This window comes from Chelonia mydas, chromosome 13 (genome assembly GCF_015237465.2).
Source record: "Chelonia mydas isolate rCheMyd1 chromosome 13, rCheMyd1.pri.v2, whole genome shotgun sequence".
NCBI classification, from domain to species: domain Eukaryota; kingdom Metazoa; phylum Chordata; order Testudines; family Cheloniidae; genus Chelonia; species Chelonia mydas.
In genome coordinates this window covers 39942933-39966607 of record NC_051253.2, presented here as the reverse complement: position 1 = coordinate 39966607, position 23675 = coordinate 39942933, and the positions used below count along the sequence as shown (strand labels likewise).

General features: G+C 68.8%; 3 protein-coding genes and 1 non-coding gene across 5 annotated transcripts; 1 reads left to right on the top strand and 3 right to left on the bottom strand.

The window, feature by feature from the left end:
* Positions 1-158: 158 nt before the first annotated feature.
* Positions 159-231, top strand: TRNAR-ACG. The gene has a single exon. It is a non-coding gene; the product is annotated as a tRNA-Arg (tRNA).
* A 1752-nt stretch (positions 232-1983) lies between these two features.
* On the bottom strand, positions 1984-6491 carry HAUS4 (HAUS augmin like complex subunit 4). 2 transcript variants are annotated; one of them, XM_037877152.2, is made up of 10 exons: positions 6355-6491; positions 4356-4416; positions 4145-4287; positions 3939-4070; positions 3188-3328; positions 3003-3099; positions 2787-2932; positions 2587-2717; positions 2292-2360; positions 1984-2224 (listed from the first exon to the last, which is right to left on the bottom strand). In XM_037877152.2, exons 2-10 carry the CDS (start codon positions 4408-4410, stop codon positions 2041-2043), a joined length of 1098 nt encoding a protein of 365 aa, XP_037733080.1. In that variant the 5' UTR covers positions 4411-4416; positions 6355-6491; the 3' UTR covers positions 1984-2040. The 2 variants fall into 2 exon arrangements, with proteins under 2 accessions (XP_037733080.1, XP_043383344.1); XM_043527409.1 differs by having other exon boundaries at positions 2587-2932.
* Positions 6492-7091: 600 nt separating this feature from the next.
* Positions 7092-18002, bottom strand: C13H14orf93 (chromosome 13 C14orf93 homolog). Its single transcript, XM_037916063.2, has 7 exons — positions 17899-18002; positions 12282-12913; positions 11596-11853; positions 11453-11514; positions 11070-11173; positions 8732-8844; positions 7092-8136 (listed from the first exon to the last, which is right to left on the bottom strand). The coding sequence occupies exons 2-7, from the start codon at positions 12837-12839 to the stop codon at positions 7729-7731; spliced, it is 1503 nt and encodes a 500-aa protein (XP_037771991.1). The 5' UTR covers positions 12840-12913; positions 17899-18002; the 3' UTR covers positions 7092-7728.
* Positions 18003-20682: 2680 nt separating this feature from the next.
* Positions 20683-22702, bottom strand: PSMB5 (proteasome 20S subunit beta 5). Its single transcript, XM_037877137.2, has 3 exons — positions 22471-22702; positions 21606-21912; positions 20683-21189 (listed from the first exon to the last, which is right to left on the bottom strand). Exons 1-3 carry the CDS (start codon positions 22672-22674, stop codon positions 20888-20890), a joined length of 813 nt encoding a protein of 270 aa, XP_037733065.1. The 5' UTR covers positions 22675-22702; the 3' UTR covers positions 20683-20887.
* Between the last annotated feature and the right edge of the window lie 973 nt (positions 22703-23675).

Below are 23675 nucleotides of genomic sequence, written 5' to 3'. Positions count from 1 at the left end.
TCCCACCATGCCTCACTCTCCATGGAGGAAGACAGATTTCCCAGCAAGCACCAGGTGTGCGTGTGCGTCTCTCTCCCCCCTCCCCAACCGGCGGACTACGTCTCCCAGCAGCCCTGGCTCGGCGCTATAGGAGCAGCTGCCGGGGGGTAACCCTGTCAGGGCCAGTGGCGCAATGGATAACGCGTCTGACTACGGATCAGAAGATTCTAGGTTCGACTCCTGGCTGGCTCGACTCTGTTTTGTCTCCGGGCATTGGGCCCCTCCTCACCAGCCGCGGGCCCCCCCGCCTCGTTCCATTCCGGCTTTTCGTTTAGGGCCGGGAGCCCGGACGCCTGGGTTCTGTGCCCACCTCACAGCGGGGCGAGGGGGTTAGAGTGGGGGGGAGCCCGGACGCCTGGGTTCTGTGCCCACCTCACAGCGGGGCGAGGGGGTTAGAGTGGGGGGGGAGCCCGGACGCCTGGGTTCTGCGCCAACCTCACAGTGGGGCAAGGGGGTGAGGAGCTAGGACTCCTGGGTTCTGTGCCCAGCCCTAGGAGGGGAGTAAGGCTATAAGAACGCTGTAACGGGTCACCCCCCGTGGCCCAGGCAGCCCTGGCTCCTGGCTGCCAACAGACCAGGGCAATTATCCAGTGATCCACCCCAAGCTTTGGGGCCACTTGGCGTAGGGGGCGGCGTCCCTGACCAGCTTGGCCAATGGCCGTCGCTAGACCCGGCCTCCAGGAACATGGCTCATTGTGTCAAACCCCTTTTACTTCTGGCCTCAGCCCATCCCCTGGCAGTGAGTTCCACAGGTTAACTTGGTGCCATGGGAAGAAATACTTCCCTAGGTTTGTTTTAAAGCTGCTGCCTCTTCCTTTCAGCGGGTGACCCCTAATTCTTGTGTTATGTGAAGGAGCAAATAACAAGGCCCTAGCCACAGTCTCCGCCCCAGGCCTCTGCCGTGGGCCCACGGTCGACCCTTCTCCCCGCGGAGCAGGCCCTGGCTTTGCCATCTCTCCTCGCACGGAGCCCGCTCCAGCCCCCGCAGCCTGGTTCTAGCCTCTCTCCCAGTGCCCTGGATCTGTGCGTGCGGGATGCCAGGGGTGGGCACTGGGGTTCCCTGTCTCGTTCTCTCTTCTAAGGCGCCGGGAGCTTTTCCGAGGGCGGCTGCGCGGCGAGCGGCTGTTTGCCGGGAACGAGCTGCACCCGGCTCTGAGATCTCTCGCATGGGCAGAGCGGGGATTGGGGTCCCACGGCGCGTCACTGGGCACTTCTCTCCGCTGAATTTCCTTGCCCGTTGTGGTGCCAGCCCAGCTCCGAGACCCCCGGAGTCCCTCCCTCGCTGGCGGCTCTGCACTGAACTAGCTGGGGGACCCCTGCCAGCCCTGGGATCCCTCTCCACTCCGAACCCCCCATTCTCCCCCTTTAGGCCTAGCTTCTCCCCAGCCACTGGGCCAGGAGAGACCTTCCCCCGCCCCCACTCACTGAGCTAGGAGCCCTTGGGGAGGGACTGTGGCCCAGGCTCCCCACCCCTCCCCGCCCATGGATCCAGGGGGCAGATTTCCCTTCTCCCAGCCCATGGGGCCCTTTGCTAGAGCTTCGCCAGGCACCGAACTTCAACCCGGGCCTGGCACTGCCAGGACAAACGGGCGTCACAGGGGATAGTGTGCTACAGTGATGCGTGCTGGGAGCCACTGGCTAAGAGCAGGGAGCCAGGACGCCTGGGTTCCACACTGGCTCGGGGAGGACCGCGGGGTCCATCAGTCAGAGCTGGGGACAGGACTCCTGGGTTCTACGCTGGCTCAGTGTCTAGCAGGCAGAGGGGCTAGGGAACCAGGACTCCTGGGTTCCACACTGGCTCAGGGAGAGGTGCGGGGTCTAGCAGACAGTGGGGGCTGGGGGCAGGACTCCTGGGTTCTACGTTGGCTCGGGGCAGGGAGCAGGATCTACCAGGCACAGGGGGAGGGGGGCCGTGACGCAGGAAGGATGCCAGGCGCACCGAGCCAGGGGATCCATCGCCATGTTTATTTGAGCCCCGGAAAGTGGGGCCCGAGCCCCCCGTCAGTGGCAGCCCTTGCTGAATTCCTGCAGGGCCCAGCGCTTGTTCTCGATGCTCCCGCACAGCTGGGCGTACTCCTGCACCAGCCCCTCGAACTCGGGCCCCAGGCTCTCGTAGGCGGCCAGGATCTTCCGAGCTGTGGCCAGCTCCTGCTCCTGCTGCTGCACGGCGCCCTGCAGGCTGGCCCTGGGGAGAGGGGAGGGGTGAGTGCCAGCCAGGGCCCCCCCCCCGCCCCACCGGAACCCCGCCGTACCTGATGGCCCGATGCACCTCCACCTTCTCCGGCGAGTAGGTGTCCACCAGCACGCTCAGCTCCTCCAGCCTGCGAAGACAGCGCGCGGCAGAGAGCCCTGAGCCGGCCACCCCACAACTCCCCCCTCCCCCAAGTTCGTCCTCGGGGCCACTGGGGCTGGGCAAGTCACCGCCGAGCCGCAGCCAGCGAGCCGGCCCCGGCTCCCGTGTCCCCGCCGAGCCCCAAACCTCCCAGCTGCCGATGAGCTCGGACCCCAGCCCCGCCCGGAGGGTGACCTGTGCCTGGCCGCGCTCACCGGATCTTGAGGAACATGGCGCTGCACTTCACCTCCAGGTAGTGGGTGTTGAGGCGGTCCAGCGCAGCCTGCGTGCCGAGCCGGTGCTCCTGGGCCAGGCGCTGCAGCAGGCCCAGGCAGTGCAGGAGAACCTGGGGGAGAGAGGGGCTGAGCGGCTCAGAGGGGTGGCCCCGCCCCACCCCTCCCCGCCCGGCCCATACCTGGGGGTAGGCGGCTCTCTGCCTCTCCAACAGCCCCATCAGGTCCCGGCGCCGGCTCCGGGCTGCCTGCCGGCGCCGCTGCTCCGCTGCCAGCCCCTCGGCCAGGGTCCAGAGCATGGCGCAGCGCGCCGTCTCCCCCGCGCGGTCTGCGGGAACAGGGGTCAGAGCGGCTCCCTCCTCACGACCTGACCCCGCCCCCGCCCCACACCCACTCACCGCTCTCGGGCCGGTGGTAGCTCAGCAGGGCTAGCCCCTTGCGCCGCAGCCGCTCCTCGAGCTCCTGGGGGAGGCGCTGCTGCAGCCGCGCCAGGTCCTGCAGAGCGGGAGGGCAGACAGAGAGAGGGCTCAGCTCCCGGGCGCCAAGGTCCCTCCCCCTCCCCTGGCCAGAAGGGCTGGGTTACCTGGCTCGGGGGCAGCAGCGCCAGCAGGTCAGGGGCCCCCAGGCCCAGCAGGGGGGGCTGGGAGCCACGCAGCGAAGGGCCCGGCTCCAGGATGCGGCTCAGCTCCCCCAGCAGCAGCCGCTGCTCCAGCGTCTCCAGGAACTGGGGGGAAGGAAACGGGTCAGGGAGTGTGGGGACACCGCCCCCCGTTCCCCAAACACTGCTCACCCCCAGCTAACCCCTCCCCCAGCCCGTGACGCCCAGCTCTTCCCCATCCTTTCATCCCCAGGGACTTCCCTATCCCCTTTGCCTTCCCTGCACCCCTGAGCCCCCAAACCCCTCCCCCTCCAATCCCTCCCCATCCCCTGAGCCGCCAAACCCCTTCCCTCCAATCCCTTCCCCCATCCCCTGAGCCCCCAAACTCCTCCCCCTCACCCCAATCCCTCCCCATCCCCTGAACTCCCAAGCCGCTCCCTCTCTACCTCCCCCATCCCGAGCCCCCAAACCCCTTCCCCCTCTCCCCAATCCCTCCCCCATCCCGAGCCCCCAAGTCCCTCCTCAATCCCTCCCCCCTCCCCCATCCCAAGCCCCGAAGCCCATTGCCCTCTCCCCAATCCCTCCACCATGTCCCCCATTCTTGAGCCCCCAAACCCGTCTCCCATGCCCCCCCTACCCCGTAGCCCCAAAACCACTCTTCCTCAGCCTGAATCCTAGCCCAGCCCCCAATCCCTGCTCTGTTGTCACTGAGCCCCCCAGTTCTCCTCCAATGCACCTTCCTGTCCGGCGGGGCAGGGCTGGCGTCCTCCGTGCCAGCCCCCTGCTCCATCAGTGCCTCCTGCAGGAGCCGGTGCAGGGCCTCCCAGCGCAGCCAAGCTGCCCGACGCAGCTGCAGCTCCTTCCCCGCCTGCAGGGGGTGAGAAGAGGGTGAGCGGGGTGCAGCGGGGCAGCCACCCTCCCTCGGGGCGTCCCCACACATACCTGCTCCAGCTGGCGGGCCAGGGGGGCGCTGAGCCCGCTGAGGTCCAGATAGGGGGTCAGGCCGAGCAGCAGGTTGGTCAAGCCAGGGTGGGCGCTCGCATCCTCCTCCGTTAGCTGGCATGGGGGCAGGCAGGCACCGCCAGCTGTGGGGAGACACAGTGAGGGGGAGCGAGGGGCACCCCCCACCCAGCCTGGCCCCTCCCGCACTTACCTGGGCCCAGCAGCTCAGCACCCACGTCCTCTGGCACCCTGGTCGGCGCAGCCATCACCCGCTGCAAGAGACGCGTGGGCTCAGTGGAGCCTCATGCCAGCCCCTCTCCCGGGTGCCCCCAGACCTACCAGTCAGCCGGGGGGCAACCAGCCTATGCCGACCTGGGCCCCCAGGGGTAGGGGGCAGCCCATGCCCAGCTCCCACTGCAGTAGGGTAGGACCCCCAAAGGCCTGCCACCATGGGGGGGGGCCTTCCACGGACACCCCCTTCCAAGAGCGCCCGGGCCAGCGCTCCTCCCCCCGGGCATCGCCCCTCCCCCAGCCCCTTCCGGGCTCCTCCCCCCGGGCATCGCCCCTCCCCCAGCCCCTTCCGGGCTTCCCCCCCCCCCCGGCATCGCCCCTCCCCCAGCCCCTTCCGGGCTTCCCCCCCCCCCCGGCATCGCCCCTCCCCCAGCCCCTTCCGGGCTTCCCCCCCCCCCGGCATCGCCCCTCCCCCAGCCCCTTCCGGGCTTCCCCCCCCGGGCATCGCCCCTCCCCCAGCCCCTTCCAGGCTCCTCCCCCCGGGCATCGCCCCTCCCCCAGCCCCTTCCGGGCTCCCCCCCCTCCCCCGGGGCATCGCCCCTCCCCCAGCCCCTTCCGGGCTCCCCCCCTCCCCCGGGGCATCGCCCCTCCCCCAGCCCCTTCCGGGCTCCCCCCCCTCCCCCGGGGCATCGCCCCTCCCCCAGCCCCTTCCAGGCTTCCCCCCCCCGGGCATCGCCCCTCCCCCAGCCCCTTCCGGGCTCCTCCCCCCGGGCATCGCCCTCCCCCAGCCCCTTCCGGGCTCCCCCCCCTCCCCCGGGCATCGCCCCTCCCCCAGCCCCTTCCGGGCTCCTCCCCACGGGCATCGCCCCTCCCCCAGCCCCTTCCGGGCTCCCCCCCCCCCCGCATCGCCCCTCCCCCAGCCCCTTCCGGGCTCCCCCCCCCCCCCGGCATCGCCCCCTCCCCCAGCCCCTTCCGGGCTCCCCCCCCCGGGGCATCGCCCCTACCCCAGCCCCTTCCGGGCTCCCCCCCCCCGGCATCGCCCCTCCCCCAGCCCCTTCCGGGCTCCCCCCCCCGGGGCATCGCCCCTCCCCCAGCCCCTTCCGGGCTCCCCCCCCCCCGGGCATCGCCCCTCCCCCAGCCCCGTCCGGGCTCCTCCCCACGGGCATCGCCCCTCCCCAGCCCCTTCCGGGCTCCTCCCCACGGGCATCGCCCCTCCCCCAGCCCCTTCCGGGCTCCTCCCCACGGGCATCGCCCCTCCCCCAGCCCCTTCCGGGCTCCCCCCCCGGGCATCGCCCCTCCCCCAGCCCCTTCCGGGCTCCTCCCCCCACAGGCATCGCCCCTCCCCCAGCCCCTTCCGGGCTTCTCCCCACGGGCATCGCCCCTCCCCCAGCCCCTTCCGGGCTCCTCCCCACGGACATCGCCCCTCCCCCAGCCCCTTCCGGGCTCCCCCCCCGGGCATCGCCCCTCCCCCAGCCCCTTCCGGGCTCCTCCCCCCACAGGCATCGCCCCTCCCCCAGCCCTTTCCGGGCTCCTCCCCGCGGGCATCGCCCTCCCCCAGCCCCTTCCGGGCTCCCCCCTCTGGGCATCGCCCCTCCCCCAGCCCCTTCCGGGCTCCTCCCCACGGGCATCGCCCCTCCCCCAGCCCCTTCCGGGCTCCCCCCCCCCCCCGGTATCGCCCCTCCCCCAGCCCCTTCCGGGCTCCTCCCCACGGGCATCGCCCCTCCCCCAGCCCCTTCCGGGCTCCCCCCCCCCCCCCGGTATCGCCCCTCCCCCAGCCCCTTCCGGGCTCCCCCCTCTGGGCATCGCTCCTCCCCCTCCCTCCGGCTAGCGCCTTCCAGGCCCCTCCCTCAGCCCCTTGCGGGCTCCACGACCCCCCGGGCAGCGCCCCTCCCCCAGCCCCTTCCGGCTCCCCGACAGCGTGCCTCCCGCGCTGGCGGGGTCGGACCGCGGTGAGAACAGGCTCGGGGGGCCGAGCTCACCCTTCAAGAGGAGACGCGGGTACGTCACGGTGGAGCCTCGGTTCCCGCCTTTTCTCCCGTCCTCGCTGTGCCGGGGGGCGGGTTCCACGGTCTGGGGGCGGGCGAGCTGCGGGAGGGCGGGGCCGGGAGCCAATGGGAGCGCCGGGGGGCGGGGCTGCGAGAGGGCGGGGTAACGTCGAGGGCGGGGCGGGGCTAGCCCTGGCCCCCTCCCGCCCACAGCGTGTGGTGCTCTCCGCCCCTTCCGCCCTCTGGAGTTGTTCACTCTGACCCCTACTGACGGACCCGCCAGGGCTGCCGCGTTGCCCTCACCTGCCCTTCCCCCAGCCAGCCATGGGCTCTGCCCCTCCCTGAGCCCAGAGTGAGGGCATATCCCCTGCAATGGTGGGGGATGGGGGGGCAGAGGGAGGCCTGTTTGGGACCAGTAATATATTCAAATGTATGATTTGCATATGCTAATTTTGCCCAGGTAGGGTATTCTGAGAGCAGGGAGGGGGCACAGAATGGACAACCCCAGTGTCTCCCAGGTTAAGGGCCCAGCCTGGAGGTGCCCAAGCTGGGCCTGACCTCAGACACCCCCCCCAGAACACCCCTCTGAACCCCAAAACCTGTTGGGAGAAAACCCAGGCATCCTCACCCCCACCCCAACCACCCCACCCCTCCCCCAGCGGCAGAGAACCCAGGCATCCTGGCATAGAGAAGCAGTAGAGACTGCAGCAAAAGGAGATACTGAGGCAGAGTGTGAGAGTGAAATGGCCTCATATTTCAGGGGACTCCCCCCTTGTCACTGTGCCCCCTCAGCCTCCTGCCCCCCAAGTACCTGGGGGGAAATCCCCATTTCCAGGCCCCCCAGTCTTTTGTCCTCCTCCACCATGAGATCAGGCCCCGTGGGGCTGGGAACGGCCTGTTCCCTCTCCCCATAGTGGCCATCTTGGATGTGGGGCGGCCATCTTGGCTCCCCCTTTTTGTCCCCCAAGTTCTCATCCGTCTCCACCTTGAGGTTAGTGAAGGAGATGGGTGGGGGAGGAGCACTCCACACCCGTGCCCCCCCAGTCAGCAGTGGCCATTTTGGCTCACTTATCCTCCCCAAGGGGTCCTTGACAGCACTGAGGTGGGGGGGACGTCGCAGCTCCTGCCCCCGGTGGTATCTTGTTGGGAGGCAACCATACTGAATGTGGGGCAGCCATCTTTGATGCGTAGCAGCCATCTTGGCTCGCTCATCTCTCTCTACCTTGATGCACCATTTCCTGTCCCCATTCCCCCAGAGTCCTCCAGCAGCCATCTATGGTCCCTCAACATGCTCCACATTGAGCCCACGTCGGGAGGGTCGCCGGCCCCCCGTGGTGGTCATCTTGAGTGTGGGGCACCTGTCCTGGCTCACTCGTCCTTCTCCACCTTGATCTCAAGGAAGGGGCGGAGATCGGGGCAGAAGGCCTTGTGGGGTGGGGGGAAAGGGGCAAGGCCGGAGCCCTCCCCCTCTTCGCGGTCCTGGAAGTGGGGGTCGTAGAGGTGGGGGGGCAGGAGCTGGGCCTCAGCCGAGGGCAGGCGCTCAGAGGGCGGCCCATAGACCCGGTTGGCCTTGGCGCCGTGCTTGGCATTGATGTCCAGGCGGTAGCAGAGCTGGGTGAGGGGGGTGGCACGGAAGCGGGGGGGCCGGGCCACCCACACCCCCGGTTCGCTCGGGCTGTCCTCCTCGTCCGACATGAGCTCCTCCGTCACACCCCGCCACAGCCGCTGCTCCTCAGGGCCCAGCAGTCGCGCCACGCCCGCCCGGTTGGCGAAGAGCTGGGGGGTGAGCCGGGGGGTCAGCCCCGCCGTGCCGCGAGGGGTCCCGGCCCCACCCCTGCCACAGCCATGCCGCTGCCCAATCACACCCCCCACATGGCCCCACCTCCTGCTGTTCACAACCCCCTGCCCGGCACCAGCATAACCCCGATCCACCTGCTGTGCCCCCCGCACGGCCCGGCCCCCTGCTGTGCACAACACCTACCCCTCCTGCCGTGCACCTCTCATGGCCCTGCGCCCCCCATGGCCCCACCCCCATGCCCTACGCTCCCTACAGCGCCCCCCGCCTACCCTGCGCCCTCCATGGCCCCACCCCCCTGCCCTAGGCTTCCTACAGCCCCCACACCTGCCCTGTGCCCCCCATGGCCCCACCCTGCTGCCTTGCGCCCCCCATGGCCCAGGCCCCCCTGCCCTGCGCCCCCCATGGCCCCATCCCCCTGCCCTACGCTCCCTACAGCCCCCCCGTGCCTGCCCTGCGCCCCCCATTGCCCCACCCCCCTGCCCTACGCTCCCCACAGCCCCCCCACTTGCCCTGCGCCCCCCATGGCCCCACCCCCCTGCCCCATCCAATACCCCACCGTGCCAGGCCCCTCACCCGGTAGCGCCGGCTCCGCAGTTTTTTCTCCTCCTTTTCCTTCAGCCCCTTGAATGGGTTCAGGGAGTTGCGATACTCGCGGCGCTTGGTCAGGAAGTACGCCACGCAGGCACCTGGGCACGACAGGGCTCGGTCAGCAGCAGCCAAGGGCACCGAGGGGGCAGGGGTCGGGCAGGAACGCCGAGGGGTCAGAGGTCAGGCAGGAAGCGCCAAGGGGCACAGAGAGGGGTCAGGGGTCGGGCAGGAAGCGCCAAGGGCACAGAGAGGGGTCGGGGTCAGGCAGGAAGCGCCAAGGGGCACAGAGAGGGGTCAGGGGTCGGGCAGGAAGCGCCAAGGGGCACAGAGAGGAGTCAGAGGTCGGGCAGGAAGCGCCAAGGGCACAGAGAGGGGTCAGGGGTCGGGCAGGAAGCGCCAAGGGGCACGGAGAGGGGTCAGGGGTCGGGCAGGAAGCGCCAAGGGCACGGAGAGGGGTCAGGGGTCGGGCAGGAAGCGCCAAGGGGCACGGAGAGGGGTCAGGGGTCGGGCAGGAAGCGCCAAGGGGCACGGAGAGGAGTCAGGGGTCGGGCAGGAAGCGCCAAGGGCACGGAGAGGGGTCAGGGGTCGGGCAGGAAGCGCCAAGGGGCACGGAGAGGAGTCAGGGGTCGGGCAGGAAGCGCCAAGGGCACAGAGAGGGGTCAGGGGTCGGGCAGGAAGCGCCAAGGGGCACGGAGAGGGGTCAGGGGTCGGGCAGGAAGCGCCAAGGGCACGGAGAGGGGTCAGGGGTCGGGCAGGAAGCGCCAAGGGGCACTGAGAGGGGTCAGGGGTCGGGCAGGAAGCGCCAAGGGCACGGAGAGGGGTCAGGGGTCGGGCAGGAAGCGCCAAGGGGCACGGAGAGGGGTCAGGGGTCGGGCAGGAAGCGCCAAGGGGCACGGAGAGGAGTCAGAGGTCAGGCAGGAAGCGCCTAGGGGCACGGAGAGGGGTCAGGGGTCGGGCAGGAAGCACCAAGGGGCAGGGAGAGGGGTCAGGGGTCGGGCAGGAAGCGCCAAGGGGCACTGAGAGGGGTCAGGGGTCGGGCAGGAAGCGCCAAGGGGCACAGAGAGGGGTCAGAGGTCAGTCAGGAAGCGCCAAGGGGCACAGAGAGGGCTCAGGGGTCGGGCAGGAAGCGCCAAGGGGCACGGAGAGGAGTCAGAGGTCAGGCAGGAAGTGCCTAGGGGCACGGAGAGGGGTCAGGGGTCGGGCAGGAAGCACCAAGGGGCACGGAGAGGGCTCAGGGGTCAGGCAGGAAGTGCCTAGGGGCACAGAGAGGGGCCAGGGGTCGGGCAGGAAGCGCCAAGGGGCACAGAGAGGGGTCAGGGGTCGGGCAGGAAGTGCCTAGGGGCACAGAGAGGGGTCAGGGGTCAGGCAGGAAGTGCCTAGGGGCACAGAGAGGGGCCAGGGGTCGGGCAGGAAGCGCCTATGGGCACAGAGAGGGGTCAGAGGTCAGTCAGGAAGCGCCAAGGGGCACAGAGAGGGCTCAGGGGTCGGGCAGGAAGCGCCAAGGGGCACAGAGTGGGGTCAGGGGTCGGGCAGGAAGCGCCAAGGGCACCGAGAGGGGTCAGGGGTCGGGCAGGAAGTGCCTAGGGGCACAGAGAGGGGTCAGGGGTCAGGCAGGAAGTGCCTAGGGGCACAGAGAGGGGCCAGGGGTCGGGCAGGAAGCGCCTATGGGCACAGAGAGGGGTCAGAGGTCAGTCAGGAAGCGCCAAGGGGCACAGAGAGGGCTCAGGGGTCGGGCAGGAAGCGCCAAGGGGCACAGAGAGGGGTCAGGGGTCGGGCAGGAAGTGCCTAGGGGCACGGAGAGGGGTCAGGGGTCAGGCAGGAAGCGCCAAGGGGCACAGAGAGGGGTCAGGGGTCGGGCAGGAAGTGCCTAGGGGCACAGAGAGGGCTCAGGGGTCGGGCAGGAAGCGCCAAGGGGCACAGAGAGGGGTCAGGGGTCAGGCAGGAAGCGCCTATGGGCACAGAGAGGGGTCAGAGGTCAGTCAGGAAGCGCCAAGGGGCACAGAGAGGGCTCAGGGGTCGGGCAGGAAGCACCAAGGGGCACAGAGAGGGGTCAGGGGTCAGGCAGGAAGTGCCTAGGGGCACAGAGTGGGGTCAGGGGTCGGGCAGGAAGCGCCAAGGGCACCGAGAGGGGTCAGGGATCGGGCAGGAAGTGCCTAGGGGCACAGAGAGGGGTCAGGGGTCGGGCAGGAAACATGCCTAGGGGCACAGAGAGGGGTCAGGGGTCGGGCAGGAAGCGCCTAGGGGCACAGAGAGGGGTCAGGGGTCGGGCAGGAAACATGCCTAGGGGCACAGATGGGGGGGCAATGTGTAAACACCCACTCACCCTTTAGCTCCTTGTCAGTGTAGTTGTGCTGACTCGTCACCAGTTCGTGCCTCAGTTTCTCCAACAGGAATTTCACCACCCCAATGTTCCAGGAAGACTTGATGCTGCCAAGGTGGCAGAAGGGAGGGCGAGAGTCATGCCAGAGCCCCCCATCCCACTGCCAGACAGGTCTAGAGGTTAGAGCGTGGGTCTGGGAGCCAGGACTCCTGGGTTCTATCCCAGCTCTGGGAGTGGAGGGGGCCTAGTGGTTAGAGCAGGGCGGAGAGCAATCCAGGACTCCTGGGTTCTCTCCCTGGCTCTAGGAGGGTGGGTGGGCCTAGTGGTTAGAGCGGAGGGGGAGGGGCATACCAGGACTCCTGGGTTCATTGCAGGGAGGGACTCACCTTTCAGAGCCATTGAATCTCCTCTGGTTGGTGATGTGGTTGTGGACGTTATGGACGAGTTTCTGTGGGGCAGACAGTGAGTCACTGGCGTGAGGGGTCCCCAAGCCGCCCCCCCTCCGCCAGCCCGGCCAGCCTCCACTCACCGACAGCACCAGGTCCCTCTTGCGCCGGGAGTTCTTGGGCCCACTGCCCCGGCTGCGGCAGGGGCCGCTGGTGAACCCCAGGGAGAACCGGGGCTCCCCTGGGCTGCCATTCTCTAGGGCCGTGCAGGGGGGTGGCTCCTCGGAACCCGAGGGCGAGGGTTCCCCCACGGGCTGGGGGGAAGGGGAGGGGGTGGTGGGGAAAGCCGGGACCACCACTCGCTGAAGGGGGACCTCCAGGGGGGGCAGCTCCTCCAGCACCTGGGAGAGAAATGCATCAGCCCTGATAGTGCACCTCACTCCTGACCCGCAGCCGCCTGAGATCTCCCCACAGCCCCGCGGTGCCACTCAATCCTGAGCCGCAGCCCCCTGGGCTCTCCCCATAGCACCGCGGTGACCCTCACTCCTGGCTCACAGCCCCCTGCGCCCTCCCTACAGGCCTGAGGTGCCCCTCACTCCCAACCCGCAGCCCCTTAGGACACTCCCACAGCCCCGCGGTGCCCCTCACTCCCAATCCGCAGCACTGGCATTGCCCTTCAAGCCTGTGCCCTGGGCACCAAGTGGGGGTTGGCGTGACTCCCACAATGCATCACTGCCAAGCAGCTCTTGGACAGGAGCCAGCTGTTCCCGGCCAGGAGGGGCTAAGCTACCACCATGGCAGGGCGCAGTGGGGTCTGTGGCTCACACACCCCACCCAGTCCCGAGTCTCCAGGCTGCAGAGGTGAGAAACCCAGGCGTCCGGGAGGTTCTGTCGCTGCCCCTAGCTGCCTCAGCTCCTCGATCACCCCTTGGACGCTGCTCCCCAAGCCTTCAGCCTCCACCTCCTCCTCGGGCTCCTCGGGCTTCTCGGCCACCGTCGGACAGGGGCTGGCCTTGACGGTCGGGGGCGCCCCCCTCCGCAGCCCCCCAACCTCCTCCTCCAGCCGCCGCAGGGCCTGGTTGTTGGCCTTTGCCAGGGCCAGGGCGGCCTCGGCCAGCCCCACGGCCTTGTCCAGGCGCTGGTAAATGACGTGCAGCAGCTGCTCGGAGCTCTGCACTGCCAGCCCGTGGCCCGAGACACTGATGGGGGCACAGGGGGCTGGGGGTGTACCACCCGCCCCCTCTGCCCCTGGCTCCCGCTTGCATGCGCAGCAGCAGGCCGTGGCCTCCTGGGAACCGGGGGGTGAGAAGAGGATGGTGGCGCTGAAGGACATGGCGAGCCCAAGGGTTTGTGGGAGCTTCCCGCTCAGCACCCCCGGTGCAGGCATCCAGGGCGTGGGCGCACCCGGGGGCAGCTCCCAGAGCCCATGGCTCCCCTGGGCGGGGGTGAGCGCTGCAGGGGCTGCGGGGAGGGAAAGTCAAGGAAAATATGACCTCTGGGCGGGGGGGCGGCTGTGGGAGGGGGTTGGCATGACCCAGGGGTGGGTGGCTGCGGTGGCGGTGACATGACCCAAGGGGTGAGTGGCTGTGGGGGGGTGACCCAAGGGGGGTGGCTGTAAGGGTGGGGTTGGCATGTTGGGGGGACAGCTGTCGGGGGGTTAGTGGCTGCGAGCGGGGGGTTGCATGACAGGGGGGTGGCTGTGAGGGGGGTGATGGCTGTGAGGGCGGGGTTGGCTTGATCCCGGGGGGGTGTGGCTGTGAGGGAGGGTTGGTGTGGCCCTGGGGGATGAGTGGCTGTGAGGGGGGTGTGTGTGGCATGACCCAAGGGGGTGAGTGGCTGTGAGGGGGGGTGTGGGGCGTGACCCAGGGGGATGGCTGCCGGGGGGGGAGTTGGTGTGACCAGGTGGGGCCTTGGCTGCAAGGGGAGCTTGACGGCTGTGAGGCAGGGGGTGCCATAGCCTAGACATCAGTGGCCACGAGGGCCAGGGAGTTGGCGTGACCCAGGATGAGGGAAGGAGGTTGGCGCCTGACCCGGGATGGGGGAAGGAGGTTGGCGCCTGACCCGGGATGGGGGAAGGGGGTTGGCGCCTGACCCGGGATGGGGGAAGGAGGTTGGCGCCTGACCCGGGATGGGGGAAGGGGGTTGGCGCCTGATCTGGGATGGGGGAAGGGGGTTGGCCAGACCCGGGATGGGGGAAGGGGGTTGGCACCTGACCTGGGATAGGGGAAGGGGGTTGGCCTGACCCGGGATGGGGGAAGGGGGTTGGCGCCTGATCTGGGATGGGGGAGGGAGGTTGGCGCCTGACCGGGATGGGGGAAGGGGGTTGGCACCTGATCTGGGATGGGGGAAGGGGGTTGGCACCTGACCCGGGATGGGGGAGGGAGGTTGGCGCCTGACCCGGGATGGGGGAAGGGGGTTGGCGCCTGACCCGGGATGGGGGAGGGAGGTTGGCGCCTGACCGGGATGGGGGAAGGGGGTTGGCACCTGATCCGGGATGGGGGAAGGGGGTTGGCGCCTGACCCGGGATGGGGGAGGGAGGTTGGCGCCTGACCCGGGATGGGGGAAGGGGGTTGGCGCCTGACCCGGGATGGGGGAAGGAGGTTGGCGCCTGACCCGGGATGGGGGAAGGGGGTTGGCGCCTGACCCGGGATGGGGGAAGGGGGTTGGCGCCTGACCCGGGATGGGGGAAGGAGGTTGGCGCCTGACCCGGGATGGGGGAAGGGGGTTGGCGCCTGATCTGGGATGGGGGAAGGGGGTTGGCCAGACCCGGGATGGGGGAAGGGGGTTGGCACCTGACCTGGGATAGGGGAAGGGGGTTGGCCTGACCCGGGATGGGGGAAGGGGGTTGGCGCCTGACCTGGGATGGGGGAGGGAGGTTGGCGCCTGACCGGGATGGGGGAAGGGGGTTGGCACCTGATCTGGGATGGGGGAAGGGGGTTGGCACCTGACCCGGGATGGGGGAGGGAGGTTGGCGCCTGACCCGGGATGGGGGAAGGGGGTTGGCCTGACCCGGGATGGGGGAAGGGGGTTGGCGCCTGACCTGGGATGGGGGAGGGAGGTTGGCGCCTGACCGGGATGGGGGAAGGGGGTTGGCACCTGATCTGGGATGGGGGAAGGGGGTTGGCGCCTGACCCGGGATGGGGGAGGGAGGTTGGCGCCTGACCCGGGATGGGGGAAGGGGGTTGGCGCCTGACCCGGGATGGGGGAAGGGGGTTGGCGCCTGATCTGGGATGGGGGAAGGGGGTTGGCCAGACCCGGGATGGGGGAAGGGGGTTGGCACCTGACCCGGGATGGGGGAAGGGGGTTGGCCTGACCCGGGATGGGGGAAGGGGGTTGGCGCCTGACCCGGGATGGGGGAAGGGGGTTGGCGCCTGACCTGGGATGGGGGAGGGAGGTTGGCGCCTGACCGGGATGGGGGAAGGGGGTTGGCGCCTGACCTGGGATGGGGGAAGGGAGTTGGCGCCTGACCCGGGATGGGGGAAGGGAGTTGGCGCCTGACCTGGGATCGGGGAAGGTGGTTGGCGCCTGACCGGGATGGGGGAAGGGGGTTGGCGCCTGACCTGGGATGGGGGAAGGGAGTTGACGCCAGACCTGGGATGGGGGAAGGGAGTTGGCGCCTGACCTGGGATCGGGGAAGGTGGTTGGCGCCTGACCCGGGATGTGGAAAGGGGGTTGGCCTGACCCGGGATGGGGGAAGGGGGTTGGCCTGACCCAGAAGTGGGTGACCCTTGAAGCTGATGTGAGACAGGCTGGGGACTGGAACAAGGCCTGGCTTGAAGTGGTTTCCATTATATCTAGGGTTGCAGGTTGGGTCAATGGCTCTCAGCCTCCCACTGTACAGATTGCTCCATTGCCACTGGCCACGGGGCTGGGGCTGGGGGGTGGCATGATGTGGGCTGGGGGGGCTGACAGTGAGGCAGAGCTGGGGCGGGGGGTTGGCATGACAGAGGGCCGGGGGGGTGGTTGGCGTGATGGAGGGCCGGGGAGGGGGTTGGTGTGACACGTGGTCAGGGGTGGGTTGGCGTGATGTGGGGCCGGGTTGGCTTCATGCAGGCCAGGGGAGTTGGCGTGACGTAGGTCTGGGGGGTGGTTGGCGTGATGCAGGGCCCGGGGGGGGTGGTTGGCGTGATGGATGGCCGGGGGTGGGTTGGCGTGAGGTAGGTCTGCGGGGGTGGGTGGCGTGGTGGAGGGCTGGGGGTGGGTAGGCATGACATGGGGCCTGGTTGGCTTCATGCAGGCCGGGGGGGGGTTGGTGTAATGGAGGGCCGGGGGTGGGTGGTTGGCATGATGGAGGGCCGGGGATGGGTAGGCATGACATGGGGCCCGGTTGGCTTCATGCAGGCCGGGGGGGGTTGGTGTGATGGAGGGCCGGGGGTGGGTGGTTGGCGTGATGGAGGGCCGGGGGTGGGCTGGCGTGATGGAGGTCTGCGGGGGTGGTTGGCGTGATGTGGGGCCGGGGGTGGGTAGGCATGACATGGGGCCCGGTTGGCTTCATGCAGGCCGGGGGGGGGTTGGTGTAATGGAGGGCAGGGGGTGGGGTGGTTGGCGTGATGGAGGGCCGGGGGTGGGTTGGTGTGATGTAGGTCTGCGGGGGTGCTTGGCGTGATGTGGGGCCCGGTTGGCTTCATGCAGGCCGGGGGGGGTTGGTGTGATGGAGGGCCGGGGGTGGGTGGCTGGCGTGATGGAGGGCCGGGGGTGGGTAGGCATGACATGGGGCCCGGTTGGCTTCATGCAGGCCGGGGGGGGGGGGGTTGGTGTGATGGAGGGCCGGGGGTGGGTGGTTGGCGTGATGGAGGGCCGGGGGTGGGTTGGCGTGATGGAGGTCTGCGGGGGTGGTTGGCGTGATGTGGGGCCAGGTTGGCTTCATGCAGGCCAGGGGGGGCTGACGTGATGTAGGTCTGGGGGGTGGTTGGCGTGATGCAGGGCCTGGGGGGGTTGGCGTGATGTGGGGCCAGGAGTCCTCTGGGACCCTCATTTCCATAAATGCTAATGACGCCCCTCCCTGCCTGGGCCGTTGGTTGTTTACTTGGGGCCCAACGGTTTAGAATCCCGGCCTGCCCAACATTCCACTGCGTGTGTGCAGCGCGGGGGCGGGGAGGGGCGATGGGAGGAGGGAGCGAGCGCCGGGGCCGTGTACAAAGCGCCGCGTCCCCTCGCCACCAACGCTCTCATTGGCTAGCGCGGGAGAAGCCCGAAGTAGCCGATTGGCTGTGAGCCGGCTGTCGCTAGGCCAGGGCAGAAGGGAGGGGGGTTCTGGGAGCAAAGATGGGAGAAGGGGTCCCTCAAGGGGGACTTTGATGTTGGGCCCTTTTCATGGCCACCCCGTAGCCATCTAGGATTTCGGGGCTGCCCCCCCAACAAATGATCTCCAGACCTGGTCACACCAACCACGCCCCCACCTCCTGTCAGGTCACGCCAACCTCTGTCATGGCCACCCCAGCCTGGGTCATGCCAACTACCCCCCCACCTCCTGTCAGGTCACGCCAACCTCTGTCATGGCCACCCCAGCCTGGGTCATGCCAACCACCCCCCCACCTCCTGTCAGGTCACGCCAACCTCTGTCATGGTTGCCCCACGCATGGCCCTCCTCCCCATCCATCCTCCCCACGCCTGGCCAGTGGTGCTGGAACATTTTTAATAGTGGGGGTGTTGAAAGCCAACCCTGTGCACCCCACCCCCACGCTGAGGCTGGGAGCACCCCCTGCACCCATTCCTATGCACACGGCCCTTCTCCCCCCCCCCACGTCCATCCGTCCGTCCCTCCCCACACAGGTCTTCTCCACCGCTCCCCTCCCCATCCGTCCCTCCCCAGGCCGGGCCTTCTCCACCCCTCCCCTCCCCATCCGTCCCTCCCCGGGAGTGGCCTTCTCCACCCCTCCCCTCCCGATTCATCCCTCCCCACGCCAGGCCTTCTCCACCCCCTCCCCTTCCTTCCCCACACCAGCCTTCTCCCCTGGGTGTGTGTACATCTCTCCTCCTCTCTGTCCTCCCACCCCCAAGAGCTGTGCAACCGAATCCTGCTCCCCCACAAATATCTATCTACCCCCCTCCAGCCCCTTCCCTGTCCACCCCCCCGCATCTATCCTCCCTCCCCTTTCCAGCCCCTCCCTGTCCAGCCCCCCCACATCTATCACCCCTCCAGCCCCCCTCCCCGTCCATTCCCCTGCATCTATTCTCCTCCCCCTCCAGCCCCCCTGCATCTATTTCCCCTCCCCCTCCAGCCCCCCTGCATCTATCTATTCCCCACTCCCTCCCAACCAGCCACCCCTCCCCCATCCAGCCACATCCCATGTACCTATCCCCCCCGCCCCCCGCCAGCCACCCCCTCTGGATTGCACACGGCCCTGCCCCAGGCCGCCTCTTTGCACGTGTGCCCAGGCCAGGCAGCGCAGGGGGGTGGGGCGGGGGGCCCGGCCCGGCCCCCCAGCGCCCCGGGTAAAGGATACAGGAAGGTCGCGGGCGGCTCTTTGTATTCGTGTGTGTGCACCAGGGGACGTGGGCCACATGCCGCCCCCCCCACCCGCTCTGATTGGCTGGGGCACTGCACACGCCCGCCCAGCTTCCCCCCCCAGCTGCACACGCCCGCCCTCAGCACACACTGCTCCCCCGGCTGTTCCCACCCCTTAACACCCCCCCCCCCCGCTGCTTCCATCGCACCAGCTGCACACGCCCACCCTCAGCACACACTGCTCCCCCGGCTACTCCCACCCCCTCAACCTGCCCCCCCCCCGCTGCTCCCACCCCACCAGCTGCACACGCCCACCCTCAGCACACACTGCTCCCCCCGGCTGCTCCCACCCCCTCAACCCTCCCACCGGCTGCTCCCACCCCACCAGCTGCACACGCCCACCCTCAGCTCACACTGCTCCCCCCGGCTGCTCCCACGCCCTCAAAACCTCCCACCGGCTGCTCCCACCCCACCAGCTGCACACGCCCACCCTCAGCACACACTGCTCCCCCCGGCTGCTCCCACCCCCTCAACCCTCCCACCGGCTGCTCCCACCCCACCAGCTACAAACACCCACCCACAGCGCACACACCCCCGCCCGCTCATACGCCTGCCTCCCCCCCGCACACACGCATTCCTTGGTGGGTCCCTGCCAGGGGCACCCCAGCTGCTCCCATCCCCCAACCACTTCCCCCCCCCAGCTGCATATGCCCGCCCCCAGCACGCACTGCTCCCCCCCGTGGCTCCCACCCCCGCCCTTCCCCAGCTGCACATGTGGGCCCACAGCATGCACACCCCCAGCTGCACACGTCTCCCCCTCCTGCATGCCTCAGTGGGGCCCTGCCAGGGACACCCCGACATGCTCCCACCTTCCCAGTCCCCCCCAGCCACCCTCTCTCTGTCCTTTCTCCCCTCCTGGGTTGGCTCCGTGTCCCCCTCTCCCCCAGTGCTCCACCCTCCCTCTCTTCATGCCCCAGCTCCGAAGCACCCTTGTCTCTCACTCTCCCCCCACCTCCATTCCCCCTTTCCCACTCCTCACCCCACGCCGGGGATACAGGGGAAGGGGCAGTGGGGTCAAGCAGAGATGGGGTGCGGGCAAGGTTAACCCTGGGTCGCCTCCCACAGAGTGACCCAGCAAAGAGAAGTGGGGGTGAGATGGGGTCTGTGGGGCAGGATTGAGGAGCATGGGCCGCTTGGGGGGAGACCAGGACTGCTGGTTTCTCTCCCTGGCTCCAGGAGGGGAGTGGGGTCTAGTGGTTACAGGGGCGGGGGCTGGGAGCTAGGACTGACTCCTGGGTTCTCTCCCTGGCTCTGGGAAGGAAGTAGGGTCCATTGGTCAGTGGGGCTGGGAGCCGGACTCCTGGGTTCTATGCCCGTCTCCTTGCTGCTCCCTGGTGGGTTGCTGACATGCAGCCACCTCGGCACCGCAGGCGAAGGCAGGGCACAGGGCCGGTTCCGAAGCCCATGGAACATGATCCGGCCGGATGGCACCGACCCCGGGCCGGCTCTGGGGTGGGCTGCACAGAGCAAATCCACCTGTCGCCACTGTCACCCTCATTGGCCGGCTTCACCTTCCAGCCCCGCGTCTTGTCTGTGCTGGCTGGGACAGTCACTCCCGGCTGTACTCACCCCCGCAGCACTGGCTGGGACAGTCACTCCCAACTGTACCTATAGGGCTGTATTCATCCCCGCAGCACTGGCTGGGACAGTCACTCCCAACTGTACCTATAGGGCTGTATTCATCGCCGCAGCACTGGCTGAGACGCTCACTCCCGGCTGTACTCACCCCCACAGCACTGGCTGAGACACTCACTCCCAACTGTACCTATAGGGCTGTATTCATCCCCGCAGCACTGGCTGAGACACTCACTCCCGGCTGTACTCACCCCCGCAGCGCTGGCTGGGACAGTCACTCCCGGCTGTACCCATAGGGCTGTACTCACCCCCGCAGCACTGGCTGAGACAGGGGCTCCCAACTGCACTCCTCACCCCCCCCCCCCCCCCCCCCGCCAGCACTGGCTGGGACAGTCACTCCCGGCTGTACCCATAGGGCTGTACTCACACCTGCAGCACTGGCTGGGACAGGGGCTCCCGACTGTACCCACACAGCTGTACTCACACCTGTAGCACTGGCTCACGCCCAGCTCGTCCTCATTTCCCACTCCCCCATTTGTGGAGTCAAGCACTACTGGCCGGCCCCTGGCAGGCGAATGACAAACCGCACCTGACAGGCGGCCGATGCCCCGGTGAGTTCCCCTCTGGGGATCTGCCAGGCAGCCAGCTTCTACCGCAAGGAAAGGCCGCACTGGCAGAGCCTCCTCGCTCGCCCCCAGCTGGCTCTGAGCCTTTGTACGAGGAATTAATAAACCAGGGCCCGCTGGGCAGTGCCACAATACTCCCTGGAAGCCAGCAATGCGCAAGGGTCAGGCGAGGTTGCCCAGTCCCTGTCCCTGCGGATTTACAGCTGGTAGGGGTAGCCCCTCAGGCTGTAAAGCCGGGAGCAGCCAGGCACTGGCCCTGCAGATCCTGACTGCCCCCATCGGCGATGTCCCCTGTGCGTCCCCCAGCCTTCCTGGGAGGCCAGAGAATTCAGGGTCAGAGCACTGCCTCCAGCCCCCAGCCTGCCTCCCCACCCCCCATCGGATTCCCCAAGCCAGGCTCCCCCTGATCCAGGGCAGGCTGATGCCCAGGGAGTGGGTGGCGCAGGCGGGCCAGGCTGGGCTCACTAGCAGCCCAGCCTAGGATTAGGCCCACCCCCCCAAATAACGACACTCTCCAGCAGTAGGGCAGAAACAAGCTTTATAGGGAGCCAGCAGGGTCCTCGCACCATGGGCCCCTGCAGCCACCCCATGGCCCTAGCTCCACCCCCAGCTATAGGGCACGTCCCCTGCCATGTGCAGTTACCTCAGCCATGCCCCTTCCTTTGTAACCTTCAGGGAACCCCCATGGCCAATCCATGTCCCCCCCCGCCCCCCCCCAGCCCACACTCAGGCGGCCCCGTCCCCCTGTGGGTCCCCGCGGTACTGAGCGTGAAGCTGGGCCACGTCGTCGGTGGAGACGCGGACCCAGCCGTCCTGCCGGACATGGTACAGGTTGACCTCGCCCCCAGAGTAGGCATCGCGGTAGGTGGCCTGATAGATGGCACGGCGGGCCAGGTCGTAGGCCTCTTCGGCCGACAGGTCGGGCGCGTAGCCACGGTCCAGCACCCCATAGGCGTACACCGAGCCCGAGCCCACGGAGAAAGCGGTGCCCGAGAGGCGGTTCCCCTCACTGTCCACGTAGTACAGGCCTGAGGGAAGAGGGGGGTTACTACAGGCTCCCCCCGGAGATGCGGTCCCCCCTCTTCCCAGGGACAGGGGGCTCCCCCTCCCCAGCCACGGGGTCCCCCCTGTTCCCAGAGACAGGGGGCACTGCACATGTAACTCCTCTCCCCAAAGTGAAGCCCAAGGGGAGGGGATGGGGCAATGAGGGTCCCCTGGAAGGTGTAGATAAGGGGATCATCCCAAGGGGGAAGGTTGGTACAAGTGAATGGAGGGGTGAGGAGCTGGGGAGGGAGGGGAGACCCTGGGAGGGGGCTGGGTGCTCTGGGGCCCCGGGGCGGAGCTGGGGAGACCCCAGGAGGTGGGGGCTGGGTGCTCTGGGGCCCCGGGGAGCAGGGAGATTCCCGGGAGGGGGCTGGGTGCTCTGGGGCAGGGGTGCCCTCACCTGGGCCCCGCTTGTCCCAGCCACAGATCATGGTCCCCATGCGGAGGCCCAGACCCTTGTACTGATACACCATGTTGGCCAGCAACTTGGAGGCGGCGGCCACGGAGATGCGCTCCTTGTTGCGCAGCTGGTAGATGCGGCACTGCCGGGCCAGCAGCCGCTCCCAGAAGCTGCAGTCGGCGGCGCCGCCCGCCATGGTACCCAGCAGGTAGGGGTTGATCTCGATCACCTTCTTCACCGTCTGCGAGGCCACGTAGGAGCCGGCCGTGGCCCGCGAGTCCACCGCCACCACCACGCCCTCCTGGAACTGGGAGAGGAGGGGTCAGGGGGCACCAAGCTGGGGTATGCCCCCCCGGAGCAGAGTGCCCCCCCAGGGCACAGTGCCCCCCACCACCACCACGCCCTCCTGGAACTAGGGGAGGAGGGGTCAGGGGGCACCAAGCTGGGGTACACCCCCCCCGGTGCACAGTGCCCCCAACCGCCACTTTCCTGGCACTGGAGGGGGTGGGCGGGTCAGGGGCACAAGCCCGGGTATGGCCCCCCTGGGGCAAGGCACCCCCACTCCGAGGAGGGCAGCCCCATTCCTACACCCCAGATCACTGCTCCACCCACTCCAGGGCGGAGGGGCTGACCCTGACCACACTGTGCCCCCCATATGGACTCTGGCACAGCCCTCAATCCCCTTCCCTGCAGCATGTCCCGGGGGGCACCCCCTAATTCCCGCCCCTACACACATAGCAGAGTCTGTACCCCCCCTCCTCCCAGCCTAGCCCCGCCCCCCCGGGGGGGTCTCCCAGCCTAGCCCCGCCCCTGGGCTGGCGCTGCCCTTGGGGGGAGGGGGGTCTCCCTCTCCGGCCCCGCCCACCTTGAAGGCCAGCGTGGTGGTCCCGTGCAGCAGCTCGATCCTGGCGTCCCCCGCCGCCGGGAGCCCCCAGGCGGGCGGGGCCAAGCCGGGCGGGCCTGGGGCCGCGCGGGGCCCGGGGGCCTGGAGCTCGCAGCGCCCCGCCAGCCCGAAGAAGCCGGCCCGGTTGACGGGCAGCTCCGGCGGCAGCAGGCTGGCCAGCGCCATCTTAGGTTAGGGCAGGATGGGGGCGTGGCCTCGCCCTGTCCCATATATAAGGCCGGCCGCCATCTTGGGTGAGGGCACAGCGTGACTCGGCGGCGCTGTGACCGCCATATTGGAAGGAAGGGCTCTGTGACTTCACCTCCTATCAGATGTATGGTGCGTGGGCGCCATCTTCGGTGACGGCAGCGCATGCGCCGTGAAGGCGAGCTGGCTAGACTACCTAGGTCACTCACGGGGTTCGGCGGCCACCTTGGGTTGGGGTGACGGGCTCGCGTAAAGCTGTGCGTGGCGGCCATCTTGGAAAAAGGCAAGGCGGCTTCACTGCCTGCTGAAAGCGGCGGTCCGCCATCTTTCCGAGGTCAGTGAAGATCACGTGACAGATCCCGTAGCGGCCATCTTGGTTATGAGCAGCCTCACTTCGCTCCCGTCTAACACATGGGGAGCGGCGGCCATCTTTACTAGGGGCATGACTGGCCCTGGAAAGGGCGGGGGCTGGAGGCCCGCGCGCCGCCCGTCCCCCAGCGCGTGCAAATCCTCCTGGGGCAGGTCCCACCTGTGGTCCGTGTGCAAGGGCCGTGCAACCTCGGGCTGCCACCTTTCTACTCCCATCCAGCCGAACACCCTGGCCCCGCCCCTCCCCGAGGCCCCGCCCCCTCACTCATTTTCACTGGGCTGGGGGGTGGCCTTGGGGCGGGGCATGACTCTGGCTGGGATGGAGGGGGATCAGGGTTGGGGCTGGGGGAGTGAGGGCTCTGGCTGGGGGGGCGGGCACCGGGGTGGGGCTGGGATGGAGGGGGATCAGGGTTGGTGTGGGGGGGTTAGGGCTCTGGCTGGGGGCAGTGCGCGGAGCCCCCTCACTACCCCTTGGAGCCGGAGGGGGGAAATGCCGCTGCTTCCAGGAGCCACGCAGGGCCAGGACAGGCAGGGAGCCTGCCTTAGCCCTGCCGTGACACTGACCAGACTCTTCATGGCCCGGTCAGCAGGCATTTCTGTCAAAAACTGGA